This window comes from Watersipora subatra, chromosome 8, assembly GCF_963576615.1.
Source record: "Watersipora subatra chromosome 8, tzWatSuba1.1, whole genome shotgun sequence".
In the NCBI taxonomy this organism is placed as follows: Eukaryota; Metazoa; Bryozoa; class Gymnolaemata; order Cheilostomatida; family Watersiporidae; genus Watersipora; species Watersipora subatra.
Genome location: NC_088715.1, coordinates 45,438,398 through 45,465,617, shown reverse-complemented (window position 1 = coordinate 45,465,617; position 27,220 = coordinate 45,438,398). Strand labels below are relative to the sequence as shown.

Sequence of the window (27,220 nt, the reverse complement as noted above, 5' to 3'; positions counted from 1 at the left end):
ATCCAACTTAAAAGTAAAAAAGTGTAATTTTTTGCAGTTAAAACCTTTCATTCTGAAAAGCATTAGATTGGTATTTGAACTAACTGGTTTAAAAACAGATTTGTAAAAGTAACTATTATTGTTTGTGTTCTTGCTGCTATGCATACTTTTGTCTTTAAAAATACTCAGGTGTTCAACCTAAGAAAACTAATCTAAGAAAATTAATAATAATATAACTTTAGATCATGCCTAGCGGCTGTGGTTACATAGTAACTAATGTGAAGAACCTTAAAAAAGACTTGAGAACTAAAAAAAAAACAGCCGAAGTTCAAACAAAGCATTTATGAAGGTGGCCCGGTGACCTCTTGCATCTCACATAGGGAAACTATTGCAATGAATTTATTAGAGAATTAATCACCAGGATGCACTGCTAAGGGTCAATTAGGTAAGTTTTCACTCTTCCTTTTAACATTAAAAAAGGTAAAAACACTTGTAACTGAAAAAATAGTCAATCGCTCCAATAAAAGTTGGAGTCATCCCAACTTTGCACCATGAACAGATAATCCCACTTGGAGAATTACACTTATACCAATGTTGTGACAGCACCATAATCTACCTCGTTAACTGAGTTTTGTTTTCAATTTATTTGTAAACTTTGCTAAATTAAATATGCAAAAGACTTCAAGGTCTATATTTTGCTGCTAAAGGAAGATTAGCTGCAGGGTTAGCTAAATTTTATGACTTGTTACTCATTTACTTGCTTGCTAACATTCAGTGAGTCGACATTTGATGATAGTTTGCATGCCAGCTATGTAAACCTAAATGCTGTAAAACAAATATTGCTTGCTATTGCAAACATATCTTTTAAACGGAAAAGTTATGTCTACAAGAAATTTTGCACTCTGACATATATTTTTTTTCAAACAAAGCTTTTTTGAGATAAAAATGTTTACTCGCAATTTAAAGTACATGTGTATATGATATTCTAATAACATGTGCTATAGTAATATCTGACACAGCATCCAGTTATTTAGAAGTTTAATAAAACAAGCACATAACTTCACAAACTTGAACTCCTAATAGAAGTATCACACAATATGACACGTAAAGTCTGTGAAGGATCTGGGAGATAAGTGGTGAGGAAGAACTAGATACATGTAGTAACAGATAACCAATGTTATAATTTACCATTACATCTCATAGTACCATGTAGAAATGCAATCAATATTAGTAGAGTGTTTACTTTGGTGAGGGAAAACTTACATACCTAGTTAATAAGTTGAAACTAATACGAATGTTTTGCGAGCTATATGATAGAATGTGGTTTACAAGTCATTTTAGATTTGTGTAAAAAAATGGTTTGTTGCAAAAGCTGAAATACAAAAAATCAAAGTTCTTTGCTGAAATTTATACTTGAAATCTCATTTTTTTTTGGACAAAACAACTTAAATTTAAGAATATTGAGGCTCATGTTCTTGATCTCCACTATTGTCTGTAGAAAAGCATTGCCTGTTAAACTCATCCATTTTGTTTATTGATTTTAGCATCCCTCTCTGCGCTTGTTTAAGTTGCTCGATATCATACTGCACAGCTGTCAAACCTACAAAATAATAACTAAGTAAAACACAATTGAATGAGCTAAAGAGATTAAACTCTTAAGATTTCAGTATAAGAATAATGAGAGGATATGTCAAAGCAAAAAACCATTGTCTGTAGCGGTCTTGAATTTAGTGTATCAAGACTTCTGGTGGCTGGCTAATTTAAGACTGTTTTATTTTTACATTACAAGCAATATATATGTGTATGCAAGTCATCAATGATTCACCATACGTAATAAGGTACATAAGCTACAAAAGAGGATATGACAATCTTTGACAATTCAATAAACATATAAACATATTCCTTCCTTTTCTTCCAAAAACAGAAATATTCACATGAAACAAATGCAAGATCGGTTGAGAAGTTCACACAGTACTAACTCAAATTCTGGCTGGACTAAACTAGAAGCACTACACACAGTAGATAGCAGAGAGACATCACACACAGTGAATGGCTGAATAACGTCACATTTCAAAATTGAGCAAACAGTGCTGACTGGCTAACTGACTAGTAGATTTACTGGCTAAGCTGACTGACTTAAAACAGGGAATCGTCGTCCTCGTAGTCAAATAATTTCTGTGCCTTCTCAACAGCTCTGATGTTATTCTTTGGGCAGGCAGGGGCTTTTGCTAAATGACTGTTGCCCCCACATTTAAAACATGCGAGCCCTTTTGCTGGGCACTTGTGGTTAATCCGTTGCTCTAAACCACAATCACCACAGATTGCTTGTCCCTTGCTGAAACAATTCCTCTTGACTGCATTCATTTCAGATTTCACATCTGGAAGTGTAATCTGCTCTATAGCGACCTTGGCATTTGCTTCTTGCAATAACACACTAATATCAGTTAGCTTTGATTCCTCAAGTGCGATCAGCTTTGACCTCAGCATTGTGTCCCGCATGCCACGTAGAAATTGTTCCACTAGGTTGACGTCCAGACTACTGGCAAACTCACATTGGCGAGCTGTCCTTTTCAAGCGGCTGACATATTCATTGAGATTCTCACCCGAATTCTGTCTCATCTCTCTGAATGAAAGTCGTTCCACCAGCCAGTGCTTTGACGTACCAAAGTGCTTGCATACAAGGTCAACTAGGCCACTGTATGTCAAATCCTTAGGCTTCTGTGGGGCTGCCAGATCTCGTATTGTATCGTATTGATAGCCTTTTAAGCCCATGAGCAGCATGTGCTGACGAGAGTCTCCCGTAACCTTGTTCACAGCAAAATATATCTCCAACCGCTCCAAATATGACTCAACACTCGTAGAGTTGTCAAATTCTGGCAAATTAGCCATGGCTTTATTATCCGGCATCCTCGTCGCCAATTTAGTGTATCAAGACTTCTGGTGGCTGGCTAATTTAAGACTGTTTTATTTTTACATTACAAGCAATATATATGTGTATGCAAGTCATCAATGATTCACCATAGTGACGATTTCAGGTGCAAAGACAACAGCACCAAGAAACAAACATATTGCCACATTATTGCAATTGTTGACAGTATGATTCAGGTGGCATGCTTATGACCCTGATACACTACATTGAAGAAAGTAAAAAACAAATGTAATTGAACCTATATTCAGTCAGTATATGTCTCGTTCTGGTTGAAAGTTCAGGCACGGCACTTATTGTCACTAACTTTAAAAGCGCTTGCAACAATAAGAAGTTATAGCAATCTCATGCTACGTATATTTGAAAACAAAAATATTATAACATAAACAAGTGTGAAAAACAGCATTGCTAGTGTGTATTCGTGACTCAATGTGTGCTTTTATATATCTTTGTTTTTTTGGTAGGCTTCATCCTATTCTCAATTGACTGATTGACCGAGTGTATAGGTGATACTGGATAGCTAGTGATGGCTTATTCAGCAGACTAAATGTTAGTGAGCCCGGCTTGCTCTTTGCAGTGCTTTTCTGGCAGGTTTCTAACGCAATAATTCACGTGGCATAATATTCTCATAAGACTTCAAAGAACAAGTTTTTATGTATAGCATTTTGCATAAAACTAAAGAACACTTCAACAACTGCCTACCAAATACAAAAACCATCTTATATAGATTAGGTCTTTTGCATATCTTTTGGCTTAATTTTACTACCATTGTTATCTTCAGTCAATAAAATAACTCTATAGTGTGATTGTACATTGCTTTTAATACATCCCATTTTATAATCCTTTTGCACAGCTTCTTTGTGGTTAAATATATTTAAAACTGACTTCTTGACGTTAGTCCCAATTCACTGATTAATATTTATAAGCTTTGCACAATTTTGGGTAACAGATAACTATGACATTTTTTAGCAATAAATTGAGGGAGCTATCTGACCTCTCGACACTTTTAAACAGCTATAAGTCAAACTCATCATTTTTTGATCAAGTGTGTTTATCCGAACTTGTTTTAACAAAATATACCAAAGGTATTAAAAGGCATGCACCAAAATCTTTCAAAAACCAAAATGCAGCAAGTGTTGAACAACCAACAATTATTACAACACATCCTTATTTACTCAACATATTATGAAACTCTGTTTTAATTATGCCAGTTATATCTATTTTCAGATATTCAGGTAGAATAGATAGAATTGCTCTGAGTGACCCATAACAGTATTATTAGATAACAGTAAGTTGTTAAGAGTGGAACCAACTGTTGAACTGCAAAAGTAATAATGAACTTCCGATTGCAAGAGCCCTTCATGATGTGTACTAAAGCTTTTACTGATTTACTAGCCAATTTTGAGGTCACTTTAGGGTTACGGCTTAAAAGTTATCTAAGAATGTGAAACTTCTTATTAGTTTTTTATATTCATAGAAATATGATAATGTTGCAACTACCTGTTTAGAAACACCACAACATGCCCATTCACACCTAACTGAAATAAAATACTTAGAAACCATATCTCAAGCCAACTTATTACAGATAGAGGTAAGCTTTACCTGTGATCTGTTGGTTCATTGTTTGACTCTGTATTTCTACACAAGATTCCAAAACTGCTATTCTCTGTTTGGCTTGCTTCATTTCTACAACAGCAATATAACAGTCTACATGCTAAAAATGTATGTACATTGAGAAAAAAATCCATTAGTATTGTGTTTTGATCTATTTCATGATGACTAAATCCTTAGTTTCAATGATGGTATAAACAAAATTTATGTAAGTGTCATTCTGTGTATCACTGTACGTCAGGGGTGTCAAACTCAATTGTAAAAGGGGCCAAAATTCAAAACATACTCTAGGTCATGGGCTGAAAAGGATAAACATTTATTTAACACACTAAAACTGAATGTTTTTGGAACATAAATACGAATAAAAACAGACGGGAATATTATTCTGAAACAAACTTAAACCGTAAAGGTTGACTTGCAACAAAATTTATATAACAGTTATTTGGTATCTTAAAATTCATCTTGTCTTACTCTGCCATGTTGCAGGTTCAAAATATGTAGAAATTTGATCACAAGCTCCTAAAAGCTAAAAAATGAATGGTTAAAAAGTGGTTGTATGCCGGAATCCCATATTTTGATGAAGTATTCAACTCGACAGGGTTATTGTTTTGACACGTAATGTTATCACGTAATAAAATCAAATGCCAATTAAAGGCTCAATATAAAACATCTCGTATAGCACTAGTTTATGACAAACACTTCAGGCTCTACCAAGAAGCCCCTATCAAATATAGATGCTCACTACTTGAAAGTTTCGTTTCAGCTCAATCTAATCATCTAGTCGTAATCTGATCCTGTGACCCATATTTCCTGCTATATGATGCGAACAATTTCTGCAGCATTTGTCGACTATCACAGGTGACCTACATGATCTTCATGTTTCTTAGAGGATGATATGCACCACCTTGAGCAAAGGTTAAAAAACTAAACTGATTTTTAGGCTAGGTTTTGAAATATCTTGCTCAAAGTGACGGCATTAAAATGATAATGAAATAGATGCATAAGGACAATAAACATGGTTTCATTGAATACGAGAAGTATATTTGTGAAAAATATTTTGACGACCAAGGTTTCATTAATGAGTAAACAGAAACAAATTGTGTGCAACACTTATGGCCGTTTTCATGATTGCTGCGATCAGCTGTTCGTTTTTGTGCTTTTAAGAGCATCTGCAAGCTTGTAATCACACTTCCACATATTTTGGACCTACGACACAGCAGACTAAGACAAGGTGAATCTCTTGATACCAGATAACTGTAATACCAGATAACTGTAATGTAAATTTTGTTGCAAGTCACCTTTAAACTAACTCTATTTATATTTTGCTTTTTATAAAATATCTTGTTAAAAAAAATTCCAATTTCTTTGCTCTTATGTCAATGTATATAAAAATAAATTTAAACTCCTTTAAAATATTTCCTATCAAAATTATACAAGTTAGAAATATGAACACGCTAAAAACATGGCAATATGCATAAAATGTGTGCTGTTCAGCAATAACAATTTAAATCATTCAGTTTTCGTTGCTCTTATGATTTTGATCTGATTATATGATCTGACCGAAACAAATTTATTTACGTTCAGTGTAATGTCCTGTGTTGTGGAGATTCTCAGAATAGACAGCAGCGCTCATCAGGCTAACTGCTATAGAAGTTTTAAGCATCAAAAACCCTCAAAGTATGCATAAATGCAATCAATTGTAAGCATCAAAATCTACATAAATATATTGTTTATGGTTCATGGTAGGCAAAACTGTTTCTTTATTCAACGAGCAATATAACACTCATGACACTACAAATTTCTGTAAAGGACATTGACAGAACAAAAGTTATCACTTCTTTATTGCAATAACTCTTATTCTGTCAATGTGTCCATGGCAGAAATCTTTCACAACTGATTCTGTATCTATTTCAACATCTTTATATATGTATAATATTAGATGATTATTTAGACAGCCTGCCCCATGGTGCTCCTCATCAATGTTTTGATTCACTTCAATGTAGAAAAGGATCACTCACTCACTGCATTTGTGGCAGGCGAAACTATTACTACATTAGTGAGCCTCTCCACTTTGTCGCTAGTTGCTATAGACTAGCGAAGAAGTAGAGCGATGAGCTAAGAGCGATGAAGCGAGCAGTGAACTAATTTACGCTAATTTACTAGCAACTAGTGCCGTATTGTTAGTCGCTAGTTGTTGGAAATTCCAAGTGAATGCGCTTAGACTGCAATTATTGGTACTTAGCCACAAAAAAATCATTGAGAAGTTGGGGCGTCTCAGGCGCCCAACCGCTTTTGCAAATACGGGCTGTCAACGCTGGATAGCAATAATGTAAAATGATTTTTCTAAAATGATAAGACTAAAGGGGCCAGATGTGGCCTGCGGGCGGTGAGTTTGACACCTGTGCTGTACGTAGTCAGCTACTCAATGTGATTCAAAAATGTAAAATTATTTTAAAAAACTATTTCACCAATAAGCCATTGAAAAAATAGTTCATTGAAAACTTCATTGTCTGTTGACAATATAACGAAGATATTGCTGCCCAAAACAAAGCTGCTACGATGACACACCGACCTCCCCTTTGCCACCAGCTTTCACCACCACGGCGATACACGATCTACATGATCTCACGGCAGTCCCTACTGCCAACCCAAAGGCAAACCAAGTCAGCAGCCTCACTGCTACCCAATGGACTCTCAAGTCCTCATCTCCACAAGGCAATTTGCTTGTCAGTAGAAGCACGGCAATACAGATGATCAGCTCACTTGCTCTCCACTGAGCCGTCTGCCAAGCATCTGTTTAACGCCTGCTTATATAGCGAGACCTGTTAGTCCCTCGGCTTTTCTGTGAAAAGCTAGCTTTTCAAAGCCCTGGCTCTCCATGAAAGCCAGTCCCTTATTACCGACTAATCACTAGGAAGCCTCAGATATTTACATAATATCCCGCATTGTCGTTCCGTCATTCTATATTTTTCATGCAAGTTTTTGCACTTTGGGTTGATAAGACACCTTTTGCCATGACTTTGTTCTGTAAAACTTTAGTCTATATGATGTTTAGCGTTTATTTGGCTTTAGGAGGATGCTTTGTTTATGACTGCTCTTGTGATGTAAGTTATAGCACAGCTCAACACTGCATTCAATTTTGAGGTTTATTCATTTTTTCAATTCATTTTACTCATAAAAGTTACCACAATCCATGTAAAATAGATGCTATAAACCATCACAATAGAAGCTGAAAAACAGAGGCTTCAAAAACTCTGCAATAGAGGTGAAAAGTTATGTGAAACCTAAGCTAGAACATATGTAAAAAGAGGCTGAGGACCATATAAAATGAAAAATGAAAACTAGGTGAAATAAAGACTGACAACTATAAAAAATGAAGGTTGGTAGCTGTGTAAAATAGAGTCAGAAAATCATGTGAATCACAGGTTAGTCCTTGCTAAATAAAGGTTGAAGAGAGGCTGAAAAGCAGGTGAAATGAATGGTCATGTGCATTAGAGACTGAAAACCACTAAGTGAAATAGACGCTAAAATGAATTACACAAATACAGTTCGAATGTTAAAAGTGATATTAGTAATACGCTATCAACTCAAAGTAAAAAAAATTATCAATCAATTGCTTTCAGCGATGTATTACAATATTTCACCTATGTAAAGCAAAGAATACCCCTCAGTAATGGTAAAGTTGCAGTGTTGAAACTATTGGCATCAAGTCTCTCTACTGATATTCTCTAGAAAAGTAAAATTGTACTTAGAACTGAAATATCAGACTTACCAGTATTCTGTTGATCCATCGGTTGAAGTAGTGATGTCTGGCTTAACTCTAGCTGCTCTATGTTGTCATTGGTTTTCTTTAGCTCTATAAGAATTACAAAACATAGTCTGTACGAGTAGTATTGGACAATTTAAAAAGAGAAAATTTTCAGCTTTGTAATTAACTTACATGTATCTTTTAATTGGTTTTTCTAATTTAATGTTACAAATTGAGCTATACACAATGTGTTAGTTAATCTGACTCAATATAATGACACACAGACAATGCTTACCAGAGAAATCTAACTGCTACATTCAAAATTAGGTTACTAAAATGAAGAAGGAAGGCTGTTGCCATAAACTAGAGTGATATCGTGAAAACATTAAAGTTTACTTTGATTAACAGTAGCTTACTTTTACAAAAGATAAAAACTACCTTTAGTAACGGGGCACAGAAACTGCTTTGGCGTAGCTAGCATAGGCATTATCGTATTGTAATTAGTCAACTGTAATTATTCAACATATCAAAAAAATCAAATTCACAGATAAAAACTTTTTAACTTTATTTTCACTTGGCAGCAAATGTCCGAACATAAATTTGTTCTTTAAGGAAAAGTAATGAAGAGAGATCAATAAAATACACTGGTTCCTGCTTGCTAATATTTAGTCAGAAAAAGCTAACTTTTTTTTAAACACCATAATCAGCATGTGCCTGAGTTCTAGTACGTATCACAGTTCAACTAGTTTGATTAAAAATTTAATACAGTCAAGTTCTGTTTGTACCATAAAAATACAAAACTGTGGACTATGTTAAATTGTGAACGTATTATTTGTGATGCTAAAATTCCACATACTCGATAAATTTGTTTGGAAATAAGCAGTGAGTCAAAACTTGTGATTTTTAGCTACGGAGTGCTGTCCAACATATTTAAACTTTTCTTAAGCAAAAAACTCACATGTAAATCTGGGTACCCTTTCAAATGCCAGATATACTACAAATAACTTTTTTAATACAATTAAGACAAAAAATCTGAAAATTTTCAGGAAAGTACCGTGCGTCTGGTTAAGACAATTTAAACCATTATTTTCTGTTAGCTATTATGAACTTCATATTTTTTGGCTTGAAAAGTATTACCTACTACAGTTTGTCAGAACCAAGTTAGTTGTGTTCACCTAATTTAAAAAAAAATAAAATATCACTTTGAGGACTTACATACATCCATACATTGAAACAAGCTAATAGCTCATTCACAGTCAACATACTACTTTGATATCTCCTCACTAATAAACATACCACCTTGACATCTCTTCACTAATAAACATACCACCTTGACATCTCTTCACTAATAAACATACCACCTTGATATCTCTTCACTAATAAACACACCACATTGATATCTCTTCACTAATAAACATACCACCTCGATATCTCTTCACTAATAAACATACAACCTTGACATCTCTTTACTAATAAACATACCACCTTGATATCTCTTCGCTAATAAACATACCACCTTGATATCTCTTCACTAATAAACATACCACTTTGATATCTCTTCACTAATAAACATACCACGTTGACATCTCTTCACTAATAAACATACCACCTTGATATCTCTTTACTAATAAACATACCACCTTGATATCTCTTCACTAATAAACATAGCACATTGATATCTCTTCCCTAATAAACATACCACCTTGAAATCTCTTCACTAATAAATATACCACCTTGATATCTCTTCACTAATAAACATACCACATTGATATCTCCTCACTAATACACATATCACCTTGATACCTGTTCACTAATAAACATACCACCTTGACATCTCTTCACTAATAAACATACCACCTTGATATCTCTTTAGCTGTAATTGTACTACCTTTATATCTCTTCACTATTAAATGTACCACACATTGACCTCTTTTTTTACTAACAAACATAATACCTTGATCTCTCTTCACTATTTCTTCAGCAAGCTTTTCAGTCATTGATCTATGCATCTTTCCTACATTTGCCAACTCTAAAATGGTTGAAAATGCCCGACTCTGAATTGAGCTTAGACAAATGTTACAGTCTTAGGTTTTAGTAGCCAGTCACCAACTATCATCATATTAGATTTTGTATTTAAGTGACTTATTTTAATTGGTTAGTAAAAACTCTTTTTTTGCGAACTCCATATAAATAGTTTTTAATTTTAGCTTCCTCCTAAGACTTAAGCCTTAGAAAAATAAACTGCTTTGGAGATCAGTTGGGCTTTGGTGATATAATAAAGGTTTTCCTGTGCTTCTCTGAAACATTTAAAATATATTTTGCAATACTGAATATTGACCTGCATAGTTTTTTTAGTTAATTTTGTTTATGTTGATCAATATTGATCCCGATACATGCAATATAATATAAATGAAAATACATTTAGGTATTTATACTGTAGCACTCCTTTTTTGAAATGGCCATTTTACGTCATGACTCATGACAATTAATGTAGATAACATTTTAATTATCTTTCAAACAAGATTAACTTTTTATTAAAAATATTATTTTTTGTAGGCCATCACATTGACTAGGCCAACGATTGTATGTTTAGTTGTCAACAGTTAACATTTGGTAACGAAATCTTTTAAAAAAAGTTCTAAAACCACGTCAATGATTTTCTGCAGACGGTTATATGAAAAGGCAACTGTAGACAATTGCAAATGATTATATGGAAAGTGTAAATAATGGCGAGATGAAGATGGTTCAAATAACTTTCAGAGTCATTTGGCAAAAGAAATGTTGGTTCCCAACATAAATATATAAACTAGCATCCATTAAATTCAACTGAAAGTTAAAAAAATTTTAAAACACTTCAATTTTGCTTATACTAAAGAGAAACAAATGTAACACGTCTAAACTGCTAGCATTGAGTTATTTGAGTAATAAGGTTATCATAGTTTATATACTGAATAACATCTATTTTAATTTCGCATACAAGTGGTTTGCCGTAATAGTGAAAACGAGTGTAATCAATGATACAGAAAAAAACCTTTTAATTTCTACACTTTTATCCAAGTTGTATACTTTGCAATTTTCACTCAACATTTGATTTAAGTATTTGTGTTGGAAGAAGTAGCAATCATGTTATATTTAACATTTGTTTTTGTTATTTTCATCCCTACAATGAACCACAGCTTTCATCTTATAAAAATCTTGTAACTTGAACCAACTTGAAAATAACTGAGATCAACAGAGTTGAAAAAGCTTTTGACAAAACCTATTGAGCAGCATTACGCACTGGATATTACTGAAAGTAATATCTCATGTAAAAAATAAAAGAACAAGAAGAAGTTTGTTAATTTGTATTACTGAGTGTGGTATCAACATTAATCGCCATAGTCACCAGTGCAAACAATTTGCCAAAAGTTTTGAAGAGATACATGTGCAATTTTAATTAAAAGCATTTGGAATAGGTATCGTTGTATTTATGCATAAAGACTAGCTTTTACCTTGTGATTTCTTTGTTAACTCAGTAAGCTGTCGTACTGAAACATTCTGTATGTCTTTCACTTTCTCCAAATCTACAACTCAATTATATATACAGATGATGAATATAATATGACTATGAGCTCTAAAATGTGTACTATGTAGTCAGCTTCTGTTTACCAACATACATTTTTATTCAATATTTGGTTTCCAAACATAGTTTTTTCTGTAGTGATAAAACAAAAACAATTACCCAGCTCAGCAAAGTTCTGTTATGTTAGTCAAAAACAAAATAGAATTAGAAAAAGTTGCAAAACTAGTGCGGTTTGTCAAACTGACAAACCAGTACAAACCGGTACAAACTGATAACAGTAACAAAAATTTCACCAAGATAAATTTTTTAGCAGTCACTGAAGCCACACAGTCTGCAGTGTCCAAGAATGCCACTGGCCGGATGTTGATTAGAAGAACAAGGAAAAGGAATGGAGCTAGACATGACAAACTTGTATATAAAAGCACGACTTGCTAATAAACACTACAACCGTTGCGCTCTTGCTTCACACTTGTGATTATGTTATAATTATATTTGCGTACAGTCATATCTCATATTTCAGCTACAAATACATCTTCTCAACAGGCCAAAAAGTAGTTTCCTTTACGATACTCGTACTTGAGTCTTAACGAAAGAGTTAAAGAGATTAGTTCAAGCGAGGTTTTCTTTGTAGAAACCGACAGGAAATTTTAGTAAAATATTGCAACTAAACTCTGAAAATATAGTTTTTAAACAGTAGTATTTACTGTAATAGCAGATGTGTCTGTCTGTTCATTCATCTGTTCAAAAAGCTTGGAACGTAAGAAAAAATTCTGCATTACAGATGAGTCAACTTTGGGTATTCGGCTCCATAGACCGACGAACACAACACAGGAACCTTGCTTTTTGTTGGACTGATTGTGTTAATACGTATTACACAAGACTATATCCTCAAGCCGTGTTAGACTGCTACTGCACTAGTAAATATAATAACAATAATTAAATCGCTTTGGACTTCATGTCATAAGGATCTGATGGCTGACTATTTGAAAAGGATGTTTAGGCCTATGCTGCAAGTACCATCATGCTGTGTTGCTAATCCATTCTTCAGCTGTACAATAGATAGTTTCATTGATTCCCTCTCTAAAAATAAATTCAAAAGAAGAATAAAAATAGTTTATTACAATGTATGGTAATAAGCAGGATTATAACAAATAAGTTGTTTTTCAATATTTATTCTGTTTAATTCAACTGATTTTCATGATTCAACAAAATAATTATAAAAGTTTCAAGTAACAAATTTTGAAAATTAAACATGTTGAAGTATGAAATAAAAGTTGATTTTTGGTTGCTAATGGTTAGTGTGTCTTTAAATTTAATAACATGTATTTATATATTGAGTTTGCAGTGAAGAGTTGGCCTGTTTTACACATTTTTACAAACAATTAATGCCAAATTTAAAACTCAAATATTACTTACAAGCATTATTTTTAAAACATTCCTTTATAATACATCTATAGTTAGCGTTGATTGTCAAAAGCAATAATTATTATTAATAATTATTCATTGCTTATAATCATTAATAATTATTATAAAGCCAAAGTGGCTATTACAAAAATCATTTTGTGATAATATGCATAACTTTCACAAAATTAATCAGAATTTGCTGCTGATATGTTCACATCATAACATTGCGTCACCTCAAACTAAAGTGATAGATATTCAGACAGTAAGTCATTATTTAATCAGGTCAAGGTTACAACAATGTATAATAACAAAGTCAAGGACATTCAGTATAATAAAAAAGTTAGTAGAATAATAGTTGAGCTAGTTATGTACAGCCAACATAAAGCATATCACAAGTCATTATAACAAGTGCCATCAACAGAGATCTCAACTTATGTTAACGCATAAGATGTATAAGATAAGATGGTTAAATATATGATAAATGTTCTTAATTAAAAAACTCATACTAATTGCTAAATATGTTCACCTGTTGCATCCATCGGCAGTTCTTTGGCCAGATCTTCAATAGAAATCTTATGAACGCCTTTCACCGCCTCTAAGTCTGCAAAATTTTATTGATAGTAAAGAACATTGATCGGGAACAACTGTTGATTATCTCCTGCGTTACTCCTACATGAGATAACGTTAGTCCCACATTAGTCATGGATAGATTTGGGAGACTAATTGATAAGATCATAGATAAAGGTGACATAGCCCTAGACTGCTAGACACAATTATAAATTAAGATGATATAGACACAATCGTAAATAAAGATTGCATAGACATAGGCAAAAGCATAGATTAAGTTGGCACAGGCATAGACACAGTCATAAATAAACATGACACAGGCATAGACAAAAGCATAGATAAAGTTGGCACAGTCGTAAACACTGTCATACATGTAAATAAAGATGGCACAGACATGGACAAAAGCATAGATAAAGTTGGCACAGGCATAGACACAGTCATAAATAAAGATTGCACAGGCATAGACAAAATCATAGATAAATTTGGCACATGCATAGACACAGTCATAAATAAAGATGGCACTGTCATAGACAAAAGCATAGATAAATGGCACAGGCATAGACACAGTCATATATAGAGATGACATTGGAGTGATTAGATTTAGGTTCGATCTCATTGACTAATGCTGGAATTATGATGACCATTGTTCTATTCTTAGTGACTATAAACAACACATTAATATGATTTGGTGAACTAGATAGCAGCTATACCGCTGTTCTTGAAATGAACCGTTAAATAGTGCATTTTGAACTAAAACAATGAATAATTATTGATTTTATAAAAAAAACTACATCTGTATTTGAAAAATAGCGTGGAAAATAAATTTCATGCATCAACTTAATATTCAGGTCGAGGATTAGCCAAGCTAGTCAGGCAAAAGTTGTTAGGTATGAATCACTGTGAGATATTAGCTTATCTTAAGATAATTTGCAAATGTTAATTAACTGATTTCCCAAGTTTCTCACCAGTACATTTTACACTTTTTCAAAAATAGCCCTGCTGGAAAACAAATTATTAAAAAGCATTACTTATTAAAAAGCATATTTCTAGCGTTTTTGAAAATTTTAAAAATTTATTTAAAGCGACATGACTGGTAACAGCCATTCAGGACAAAATTTTGAAACTACACAAAATCAAAGCGGAATATTGGTAAGGTGTCTAAAATTTGTTACTAAAATAATTGCAATGTCGCTAGCGGCATTCGTTCATGCTGCTTAGGAAGTTGATATAAAAATAGATCAGCAGCAAGCATAGGAGGAGGTAGGCACCTAATCGAGTTAAGACTCACTACCGTCATATCTCAGCAGACAAGCTAAATGCGTTCTTAGCCTGAGTTTAAAAAACAATTAAAAAAGAAAACTGAAACAAAAAAAAGTGTTTCTAATTGTTTTAATTCACCACCTAAAGTTCCATAATAAAGAATACCTACTTCGTGGTTACGATCTGCGGTGAACATAACATGAACTTTATCTTTCATTTAACTTAAATAATCTTAGCTTACTACACGCACACTTGATAATAAAATTTAATTTCATGTTACACCAAAATAATTTCTAATTTATTTATTTTCACTATATTATCGTTTTTTTTTCCTGGTTGGCTTTTATTGGCTGGTATTACGTCGTTCTTTGAATTGCTGTCACTTTAATTTTAGCCAGCCTTTTCAAGTTTTTTTTAAACTGATCTCACAAAAAAGGCAAGTAGAATTGTTCATATGCTGTATTAAGCATCTTCTTGAATACTTGGCTACCTAGCAACCACAGTGAGGACTTTCGTACACTCTTAAGTCCTAATTCAAAAACGTCTAATATCAAAAGGTAAAAAATTACTTGGAAATTTTTATCTTATCTCAGATTTTCATATGTTGAGACAGTCACATGTTGAAGTATTATGACACTATTGTTCCGTAAATCTTTACTAGAATAATAACTGTGTCTGTTTGTCCATCAGTACATTCATCCGTTTATCCATACAAAGTAGTGCTGGGCACGAGTACTTCTTGGTCAACGGGTTTAGATCCGCCCCCTTCTGTTCGGGCTTTTCGAGTATCGGGTAGCTAGTAGTGCTCGGCTCGGGTATTTCTTTGCCTACGGGTTTTTCGGGTATCGGGTTTGTTGATATGGATTTTATGTTTAAATTTTCTAAGCAGATATATCTTCAAATTTACAAAGCAATTATATTTCTTTATAATTTATTTATCATTTTTAAGTTTTTATTGACTGACATTCGTACTCGCAGCGTTAACAGGTGGATTGTTAAACAGTCAATATAGTCTGGGGCTACAGGGCATTTTCGTGTCAACAGGTGGCAAAAGATAGGGTCTATGGTAGCTTAATACTTAAGCATGTTCTATGTACCTCTCTGACTTTTTGTAGATGGTGCTCCAAGTATCATAAAAAACTTTACATTATCGGCTTTTTTCGTTGGTAAGGCTTGTTGGCTTAGTAAAACTTGGTTATAATGAATTATGTAATCCATAATAGCTAGCTGTGGTAATCAATTTAAACAGAGTTATTAAACGTTCACTGTTACTATCAACGCTGATAGCTGTTTCTAACAAGGCGATAGCGAAAACAGACTAAGAACCTATGTGCTATCGGTGATAGCGAACACGCGCTGTATTAAAAATGACATACATTTGTTTACGAAGCCGATTTGGCTAATTGCGCAAATAAAATTTGATGTAAGCATTTCTTCTCACCTTTTTAATGACAAGTAATCACTGCTTGACTGCAATATTTCTAGTAGGCATAGTAAATAAGGTATGATATATTTTATTCTATCTATTAAATTAAAGACTCGTTAAACCCCATTGTCATGCTTCCTTAGCAAAAATGACGCAGAAATGCCCTGTGGTCCCAGACTAAGAGCGCAGGGTGCAATAGACCGAGTTTTTTTTAACACTACCCGACGGATCCGTGTACCAAAACCCGAACTTGAAAGTCAAAACCCGAACCCGAAGGACCGGAATACCCGAAATCTCTATTACCCGATACTCGAGAGAAGATGAACCCGCGAGTTCAACGAGTATTACTACCCGTGCCCAGCACTAATACAAAGCCACCTTACAGCAGTAGAGAAAAGAATCACCAAAAGAAAAATGAACACAGGTATGCGAGTTTACAGCCACGCGCACTACGAACTGCACAATGACTGTTGTTAGGGTTCATTATTGCACCTTATCAACAGCCATAGTGCAGTATTGCAGGACCATGGAATACTTGGGCACATACTGATTACATATCATGATGATCTCTCACACTGCTTGGAACTGACAGTGTACCAGTACTTCATAATGAACCCAAACATTAGTTTAAATTGACAAGTTTTCCTAGCTAACTTGTTATCTAAGGAGGTAAGCGCTATATTTGTATAAGTCTGGATTTTCGCTGAACTTTTGACAGGCGAATGAGAACATTTAAAAGCAAAACATGATTGAAAGCTAAAAATTAGGTTAAGCTAATTTTTATCAACATCATAAATATTTAGAGGAAAGCAATCGCGCTCAGATTGTTTGGGCCAGAAATGTTTTGTAGAATTTTTTCAACATCAATGCCCTAATTCGAGCTTGCAAATCATAAATTAAATCACATTAAAACCTAACAGCTTATGCTAGTTAAGCTAGGCTCTGAGTTTTATAAAAAGTAGGTCAGACCTCAATGTCGTTTTGCTACGACTGCAATGTTGGATAGGAGTGAGTATTACAGAGAAACATAATGTACGAGCTGGTGCTTGAGGTTTGCCTAGATGCAGACCAGTGATCGTCCATAAAGCCATTTTGCAAAAGAGTAATAATAGACAACATTTAGAAAACAAATTTTCTGGTCATTCTTTTTGTTTTGTTCAATTGACACAAAAAGTTTTATAATATAAAACTTACAAGAAATCATATTATGATTTCTTGCATGAAATTTTAGTCCCAAAAAAAACATTTTGTAGTTGAAAAGTTTATGTTTTAACAATAAATGTGTGCGCTATATTTACATGTTTTACTCTAATTTATGTTTACACAAGGCATTAAAGATACACATTCCATATTGTTGAAGAAATTTATCATACAAAACCAAATGACGTACCTTTATTTAACTTTTCTATTTGAGACAAATACTCTCTTGCTTGCCTTGCAAGCTCGCGCTCATGTCGCTTGCAGAAAAGTAGTTGTTCTGCTCGCAGTCCCAATATTTCTGCAAAATAGACTCATGCTTGCGACATGCTTACTCAAGTTTAAGTTGGTGTAATTAGTTGAATTAAGCATATTTTTGCTGAACATAACTTTTTCTGTTTCTAGAAAATCACTTAAAATGGAAAATTAGATTGAATGCTATTTTGTTTGTTTCATTAAAATTAAAATAAACACAATTTTTTTCAAAGTTAAAAATGCTATACTGTCATTAAAACACGGTACTATGCCTAAACTTTTAATCAAAAACTTTCTAGATTGCATTCATGCAAAACCAAACATCTTACATAGATAAACCTTTGATGAATTGAAAATGTTCATATATTTTTTAAAGTACTTATTTGAAAGTGACCCTTCTTACTTTTTTAATCTAAATGCATTATAATAATTACATATGTTATTCTGGCTGTTTTAAAGGGTTCTTTTCTTGGCATTTTTGGTGATTGTTCTTGCCTCACATCCAATTTTTAGAAGCTAACAATAGTGAAATTGTAATCAAATAGATATAAAACTGCATTCATATATTTGAAATTTTAAAATTTGCATCAAGCTTCTACGCTGTCAAAACTTAATTGAAATGTTTTTAAACAATAAAATTGCAAATTATGATTTACACATATTTAGCTTTACTTTAAAACATCAATCTTCTTTCTTCAGTCTTCAAAGGTGTTTATTCTTCAAACTATATTGGATTAGCCTTGTGTTAACTTAAAAAATAGCGATGGGCTTACATATAAAGGGGGTAAAGTTTGGGAAACTATTTTGTGGATAAAGAATGGACAATAGTTGTCATGTAAATAAATGCAGTCTTTATTTATTTAGGCTTTTGAATGCTGACTTGCTGTTATCTTTTAAAACTCAAGCCAAACATTATACATAGAAAAGCATTTCCAGGTTCACCTTAAAAAGGAAGTTTTAAATCCTGCATGAACTGAAAGGAAATGTTGAGCTAATAATTGTAACAATATACCAGCAATTTCTGCCAATTTTTATGTGTCAAAGCCATTTAGGAGAAGAAACCTTGCGGCGGAAGCCAACTGCATGGCCAGTACCGGCTAAACAGTTTGGCTGATAGACAAAGCAGTCTTGGAACAATAGCACAAACCTACATGACACTAGACAAAAAGGGGGCGGAGCTTAAGCCACCATCAACATATACAAGGGGGAAACCACGCCGAAGGTAAAGTGAAATATTATTGAGCATGATATATTTGCTGCAGGCTCTTTGTATTCAAATACATATGTATACATGTATATGTATATATACATACATATATATATACATATATATATATATATATATATATATATATATATATATATATATATATAGTAACTAAAAGCAGGTGCAAAATAATTTTTAGTCCAACTGTATCTGATAAGTGCATCGCACAAACAAATTTGTAGCGCTATTACTAAAAGTTTACTTTTTTCTATACTTTCTTATTAATATTTTTCCATTGTATATATATATATAGATATATATATATATATGTATATATATATATATATATATATATATATGTATATGTATATGTCTACATTTTATGGTAGATGTATAAATTTAATTACAAAATATATTATATTACATATCATATTCATTTAATATATATTATATAAATAAAATATATATTATAATACATTTTATATATTATACTACATATATAAATAGACATACCTATATAACATATATGTACATATACAATATATATTATAATATGTTTTGTATTTATGTAATATATATAATATATATTATGTAAACATATTAGATATTATAATATATATTATAATTGTATATATAAATCTACCTTTAATTGTACACCATGGCGCTTTATTTTTCAACCTTTTCTCTCTGGTGGCAGTCAATAGGAAGTGGCGCTCAAATAAATGCTGGTGTTGTATTTTTCAAATGGTTTGTCAGAACTTTGATTATATATATTTAGCACTTTTTCAGGCAAAGTAAATATAGCCTATATTTTGCCGTCTTTTGCCAGTTGAGACATATTATCCTTTTTAAAGCAATCAATCTGCTAACTTACTCCTAACTTGGGTAAGATCTTTAAATAAAATATACATTTGAAAGCCAAAATATATATCTACCAGTAGTTATTTATTGCTTGCAATTTGTCTGCGATGATATTATAGCATGTGTCTCCCTTAGCAATTTGTTAGAGCTTGCAATTTTTATTTAATTTAAAAATTGAAGGCATGTTTTAATTTTATTTTTATATTTAACAATGCTTAATAAAAGTTCATTGCACTCATTATTACGTTTGCTGCAATATGCAGCCAAAATTAGTTTTTTATTTTCTATACAAGAGGAGTTATGAGCATCGAACCACTGTAAGCCATGTTAAGGTAACCACACAGATGTTATTAAATAATATGCCACAAATCTACAAATTTATAAGTTATATAATGAGAATGAATCAAATGCTACAAATATATATATATAAATATATGAATATATTTATATATATGTATATATATTATATATATTATATATATATTTATATATATTAATATACATATATAAACATGTAGCCAATAACAGCCAACCAATAAAAACAGCCAATTAAAGTTAACCAGAAGAAGAGTGATAATACATTTGAAATAAAAAAATCTGTATTTATGTTGGTGTAATGTAAGATCAAAATTTCTTTTTAACTGTATGTGCAGTAAACTAAGATTATTTAAGTTAAATAAATAAATCAATATATATGTATATATTCATGAAAAAGTGTCATAAAAAACCATACTTATATTACTTGCAAAAGCAAAAACTAACAATCATAAAGCATTAGTATTTGCAACATTTGTTTGGATAGCTGCGTTCCAATCATTGCTTTTGATGGAACATACTTTTTTGGTTGCCCAATATCGTCTACAATGTTTCATGACCTTAACTCTTCTTCGGCACTGCTAAACTAGTTGATATTAGCGGTTAAACATTTATTTGGCGAAGAAAAAATTAATGCGATACATCTAGCTCAATTGCAACGTTTAAAAGCTTTTCTCGCTAAACGCAACCTTCACGCTAAAGCTAGTCGTTCCTTTACCATTGTAAATGTAAGTGGTTTGTTGTATACATGTACTTCAAAGTAGCAAGACCGTGTTAAGCAATAAACTACTATTGGCCTGAAGCAGTTATTCGTTATTTCTAAATTGCTGTTTTCAAATTTACAAAAAAAGTTATGGAATGGGACAACAAGAGAAATAATTATTTTTGATGTGAACGATTCATTATTAATACAACTTTGTTGACCTTTTTCTACTGATCAATTGATATTACGGGCTAGTAAAGATCATATAATGTCAAAGTGGCTGTCAAATAGAGGTGGCGTTCACTTAGAGATTTCACGGTATAGGTATGTGTGTAAAAATATAGTGTTTTACTAGGTTTTGTTAGCCTAAGTGAATTATATTAAACTATTACACTGGTGACTGACATATTGGTAGTAGTAGTACTAATCAGAAGACTTATATCACCACCTAAGTAAACCTAACAAGGCATATTAGCCTGCATAGGATTCCATGACTAATAACCCGTGTACAATGATGACTTGTATTAAGTTGATCTAGCAGAACAAAGAACCTTGTTACCTTGTTCTAAATGGTGAGCTGATTTTTTCTCTACCTTTTGAGTTGCAACATCTGGAGCATCTATTGTAGTGACATGATCGGTCTTTACCATATCTATTTCTAAAATAGCAATTGCCTGATGATAGTTTTGTATTAAACTATACAAGTTCACTTTATGTACATGTCATAAAATACCTGTCTTTGCATTCAAGTCAGAGAGTCATGCCCATTTTAATTTGAAATTTTTCCCAAAAATCACAGCAATTCACAACTTTAACAAATACACGCTAAAATTTAGCTACTCATGGATGCTAATGAGAAAGTGCATAATTGATGCACATATCAATGAAATTAACAAAAACATACTTGGAACAACAGAAAATGCAATTGCAGACCAAAATACACACAAACACTAAAAAACAAGTGCATTACCACGTGGGACTTGTCAAAATAAAGTGTCAAATAAGTCTGACATAAAACTGAATCATGTATTGGATTATATCCAACTTGATTCAAAATAAAACTCTGAAAAAAAAAACTAAAAAGTTTCATGTTAATCATAAATTTAAACAAAACCAAACATAGTTGAATACGCCAATTAAATTTGAAAAACGGCAAAAAATCTTTGAGATAACTAAAAAAAAAGCAACCACCTAACCATAGAACAACAAAACAATCCACTGTAGCTCATGCATATTAGAAAAATGCTATATAATATGCGAAATTGAACTAGCAACACTAAATAAAAATAATGAATAACATCAAAATGCTGGCATGCATAGAGTCATCTTCTCGTTACCATCTTGCCAAATTGTCAATTGCAGCCTAATGAGTGCCATATTTAAAACAACACTGCAGCTGTCGCAAAAATTTTTAGTAAAAACATTTCTAGTTTCAATACACTCAACTCACAGTGCGTAGAATTCCCTATATAGAATTTCGAAAATTTTTCGCTGACAGCTAGACTGGCAATTTGATTGTTGGGAGTTCAAATCCAGCATAAAAATTATTTTCTGTGGCTGAGACTATATTGCTATAATTAAACACAAGCATTTTATTCCTTTTTGAGTTGCTAGTTAATTTGAAACCTTGTCAATTTATACAAATTTAACTGCGCTGTTGAAACCTTATTTTCTAGACAAATCTCCAGCAATGCCTTTGGGCTAAGTTATTTCATTTATTGTCCACTGGTAATCAGAGCATTTTAATTAAAGTTTAATCATTGGAACTTTAGAATGTTGTTTATTACAGTCAAAAAATTATGTAATTGTTCTATTGTATTACGCTCTTTAATTACTGTGCAAAAGAAATAGACTTGGTCAAAAAAGGTCAGGCTGCTGCTGTATAAAATATATATTGTGAGAGATTGTCAGGTCGGTGGTTGAAGCAAAGATAATAACTATTAATACTAAAAATTTCCCTGTCATACAGCCTACGACCAAAGTGATAATGGAAGAAGAAAGGGTACTGTCGGTTGAAAAATGCAATATTAGCAGTCAAATGGCGTTGCAGTGCAATTGGAGAACTGCAATGGTAGCTGCAATAATAGCTGTAATGGACTGGGTGTTATTATATACAACAAACAGCAATAATGAAAGGAAACAATTATATGTTTATATCTCTTCACTGCAATAGGAGAAATGCGATATTAGAAGTAAAATGGCAAGCTGTTGTGTAATATACACAGGCTGGGGGCTGTATATCATTGGTCATAGCAACCGATATCAAAAATTTGTGATATTTATCTAGATTTCTGTATTTATATCTAAAAAATTATGCTGAACATAAAAATCTAAACAGGTTTTAACTGGTTTTCATAGAAATAGATGTATATCTACAAGAAAATGTATGCCTATTACTTAATTTTGCAGATATTAAAAATGAGCTGACAGTACCGCAATATTGAGCACACTCCCGAAAAATTATCCGTTAACGGCCGTTACCAAACCCTTGTACCAAAATCTACTCAACAAATTTAACAATTTTTGTGAAGAGTCGTTTAAGTATAATAATGATACAAAACACATACAAACACATTTAAATATGCTACCAAGTCTTTGAAGAGTTTCTGAAAAATCCTAAAACTAACCCATCTGATCAGGTTATACATAAATAGACAGGATAATTTGGCCTAAAGTTGTGATAAAAAACTTGACAAGCTTTTTCTAATAAAATCTAAGACCGGCCAACGAAACGCTAATAAGGCCGTGCGAAAAAGATTAGAACTATTAAGTCAGGCGCATTTTTTGAGAAAAACGTGCACATTTCACCAGTTTATGACATTGTCCAATTGCCGAAGGTTTCTGTAACCAACGTGAAAGTACTGAAAAGTAATCGTTTCTTTTTTGCCAATTTTACCGAACTCATCATGGACTCTTATAATGAGTACTTTGGTATTCCAACTGATGTCCAAAGCAGTGAAAGTAAAGAAAATGACGATGATATTTTTCTAACAATTCTTGTAAGGTTGTTACAATATTTAATTGTAAGAATAATGATTCAATTTTATACGATTTAATTATAAGAATAAGCATTCAAATTTACAAGATCAAAGTATATAGTGACTGATGGTGTGCAATATGCTACTGTTATTATTTTTCTAAAGATTTGATTGATGGTACTACGGTTGTCTGCACATATGCATTTATCGAACTTCTACCAAAAAATCACTTCGCTCATGTTTGGTCATGGGACAATAACTTAGTAATGTTTAGTTGGTTGATTGGTACAGATGATACAATTGCAAGCTAACTGCTGGAAGTTCAAGTCCTGTAGAACTCGTTATTTTCCTACAACCTCAAACCGTGGCTGACAAATAGATAATGCTTCTACTATAGTAATGACAAATGGCCGAGTTAGTTTGTATTGTAAGTTTTAAGCTAGAATAGTTAACTAAAGAGTTTTAGAAGTTTTGCAGAATTTTAGCTAATCCTACAATCATAAAAGTCTTTTCACCCAAATTATTATTTTCTTCCATTTCCAAATTATGATGCATATGCATATTTCTTGCATCTAGTCTTATTTTTTTCCGTTTTTCTATCACTACAATGTTACACTCTCTAAGGTTTCTCAGTATTGGCAGTTCCCTGGTTGAATGGTGGTGCTTCTTCAGTCTATCATTTCTGTCTCACTAGACATCACTTATTATTAAATATTAATATTAGTACCTTGACAGCCTTGTGTGCTGTGATAGATCACCAGATGTGTTCCAAATAATCACAGAGAATAACTAACTTTAGAATTATTTTGAATCACTGAATGTAGCTGATTGGTGCAGATGTTGAAAGGACAGGCTACTGAGGTGAATTTTGTCAGTGTCGGCTCTGTCAAAGTCATTCTTATATCACAAGCCCTCCCGTAATGCTTTAAGATAAACAGGTAGTCTCGTGTGCCAGTAAAACACACAAAATAAATATATAAACTATAGTTCAAAACTTCTGAAAGATGAAATGTTTGTGCAGGTGCTAATGTGGGAACAGCTAAGCCAAATATTGAGAGTTTTAATTCCATGAAAAGCGTTATTTCTTCCAACATCAAAAGTGACTTTAGACACAACTCTTATTTTAGCAAATTAAAATAAAGATTGTTATGAGCGATAACAATAGTAAACAAGAGTAGTTAAAAATAAAGTTTTTTTAACGACTATTGTGATTATTATTATACATGTTATTGCTATTATTTTCACTACCACTATTAATATTTAAACTTGATCTATTTTTAGCCTAATCATTGGTAAGGTGAATAATCATTGATAGGTAAAGAGCCTGATTTGTATTAGGTTAAATAGCCATATTATATCCCTGGATATGATTTTACCTTCAAGGGTGAAATATCCCGAAGTGAGCTGTGCTGGGCTGATGAAATTTTGGACTGTTTGTCCAAAAGTGTTTTTTAGATGAAGGAGAGTATTACGTTGATTTGGAGAAACAGAAGCAAGCTGAAGTTGTAATAACTTGATATGATTATTTGAAGCAGCATTGTGAAGCGGTGTGTTTCCATCATGGTCTTGAATTCTCAAAGTGTCAAACTTCGCCTCAGGAGAAAGATCTTTCAGTTGCATCATGACAATGTTAGTGTGACCATAAGACGAGGCAATATGGAGAGCTGTTATTTCATTGTCAGCTTGTATTTTTACTAGATTGTGTCGTTGTTGGGAACTTAATCCTTTTAGCATCTGCTGCAAACTTCTTGAATCATTTTCATTTGCCGCTGCGTGTATCGCCGTATATTGATGTGCTCCTTTGATGGATAACAAAGCAGTAAACTTCTCATCTATAGATGCACTTGCCAGCGCCTCTCTCAGTTTACCTCTATTGGTGACTGATTTGATGTAATTCTTGAGCTGCTGTTGCAAGACACTCAAAGTAGCAGCCATTATCAAAGTATAGAGAGTGGCGCAACGTTCCAATAAATTGAACAAAGCTACTAATTGAAATAATCCAAAACAAACAATTGAAGTTGGTTACACAATAGGCTCTTTTGTATAAAGTAAAATAGCCACTAAGGCTAAAAGGATTTGTTTTATTCACTTCTAGGAGCCTTGTACCAAATCTAAGCTTACTAGATATAATGCCCAGCAGTACACAGGTAATGAAAAAAACTTATAAACTATGGCAGATAAAGCAGTTGCTATTGGCTAATTTTAGTAAACTAGTTTATGTATTGCTAAACCTTCTTATGAGAGCTGTGAAGCAAACTTCAGTAAAGATGCACTTAACACAGTGTCCTTATATGTATTTAAAACCATGTAATGACTACCTACCCAATGAATCAATTTTATTCCACATAGCTTATTGGGTTAGGCTAGCTGTTGCCTTGTTATTGGAAGGTTTTAATATGAAATATTTTGCAATGCAGAGTTTTTATTCCTGAGTTTAATAGCAATGAATGGAAACACATACAACAGACTTTGAAATTTATATATAGATTAGCTTAATACTCGGCATTGCAGGGGTTATAATAATTTGTAAAAAAAATTGATTTTCATTTATCATACTACATTCATCATTTTAAATTTTAAATTAAGGATTTTATCTTTTTTCTGTCATCCCTGTGTCCGGTTATAGCATTTAAATTTGGTGATAAATATGAACTTAGTGCTGGGATTGATCTTAGAACCTCCAGTTTTCCAGACATGTTTTCATCCAATACACTATGCAGGCCAACTGGCTATACCATAAAATAAGTGTGTAGACAATCATTGCACATACCACACATTCATGGTTTCATCTAAGGAATATTTCAGCTAAGATTAGTCTAGAATTATTGACCAGAAGAAAAATGCTCAAACTGTCATGGACAACATAATTATAGCACAATGTATTGAGCTGTTAGAGGAAATGCAGCTGGCAAACTATGAATTACACTTGACAAAGGATACAGAAACATATTGAAAACAATTCACAATTAAAATCCGGTACTGGAAAATCTACTTGGTTCTGTGATCAAACTTAGAACCTCCAGCTCTGCAGACCAATATTGATCTAATACTCTACACTGTTCAACTTGCTATGAATTAGATTGTGCACATACTTATTCAACATTCCAAGTTTTCATAGCTTTATGCTGAATGTTTTAGCAAGCTTTATGCTACATATTAAAGTACTATATATCTAAATAATATTCATAATCATGCATACAAATGACAGTATGCATTCAAGC

The 27,220-nt window shown here is 32.7% G+C and overlaps 1 protein-coding gene across 1 annotated transcript; it reads right to left on the bottom strand.

The window, feature by feature from the left end:
* Window positions 1-2,115: 2,115 nt before the first annotated feature.
* On the bottom strand, window positions 2,116-2,886 carry LOC137402626 (uncharacterized). The gene has a single exon (XM_068089131.1). It carries the CDS (start codon window positions 2,884-2,886, stop codon window positions 2,116-2,118), a length of 771 nt encoding a protein of 256 aa, XP_067945232.1.
* Between the last annotated feature and the right edge of the window lie 24,334 nt (window positions 2,887-27,220).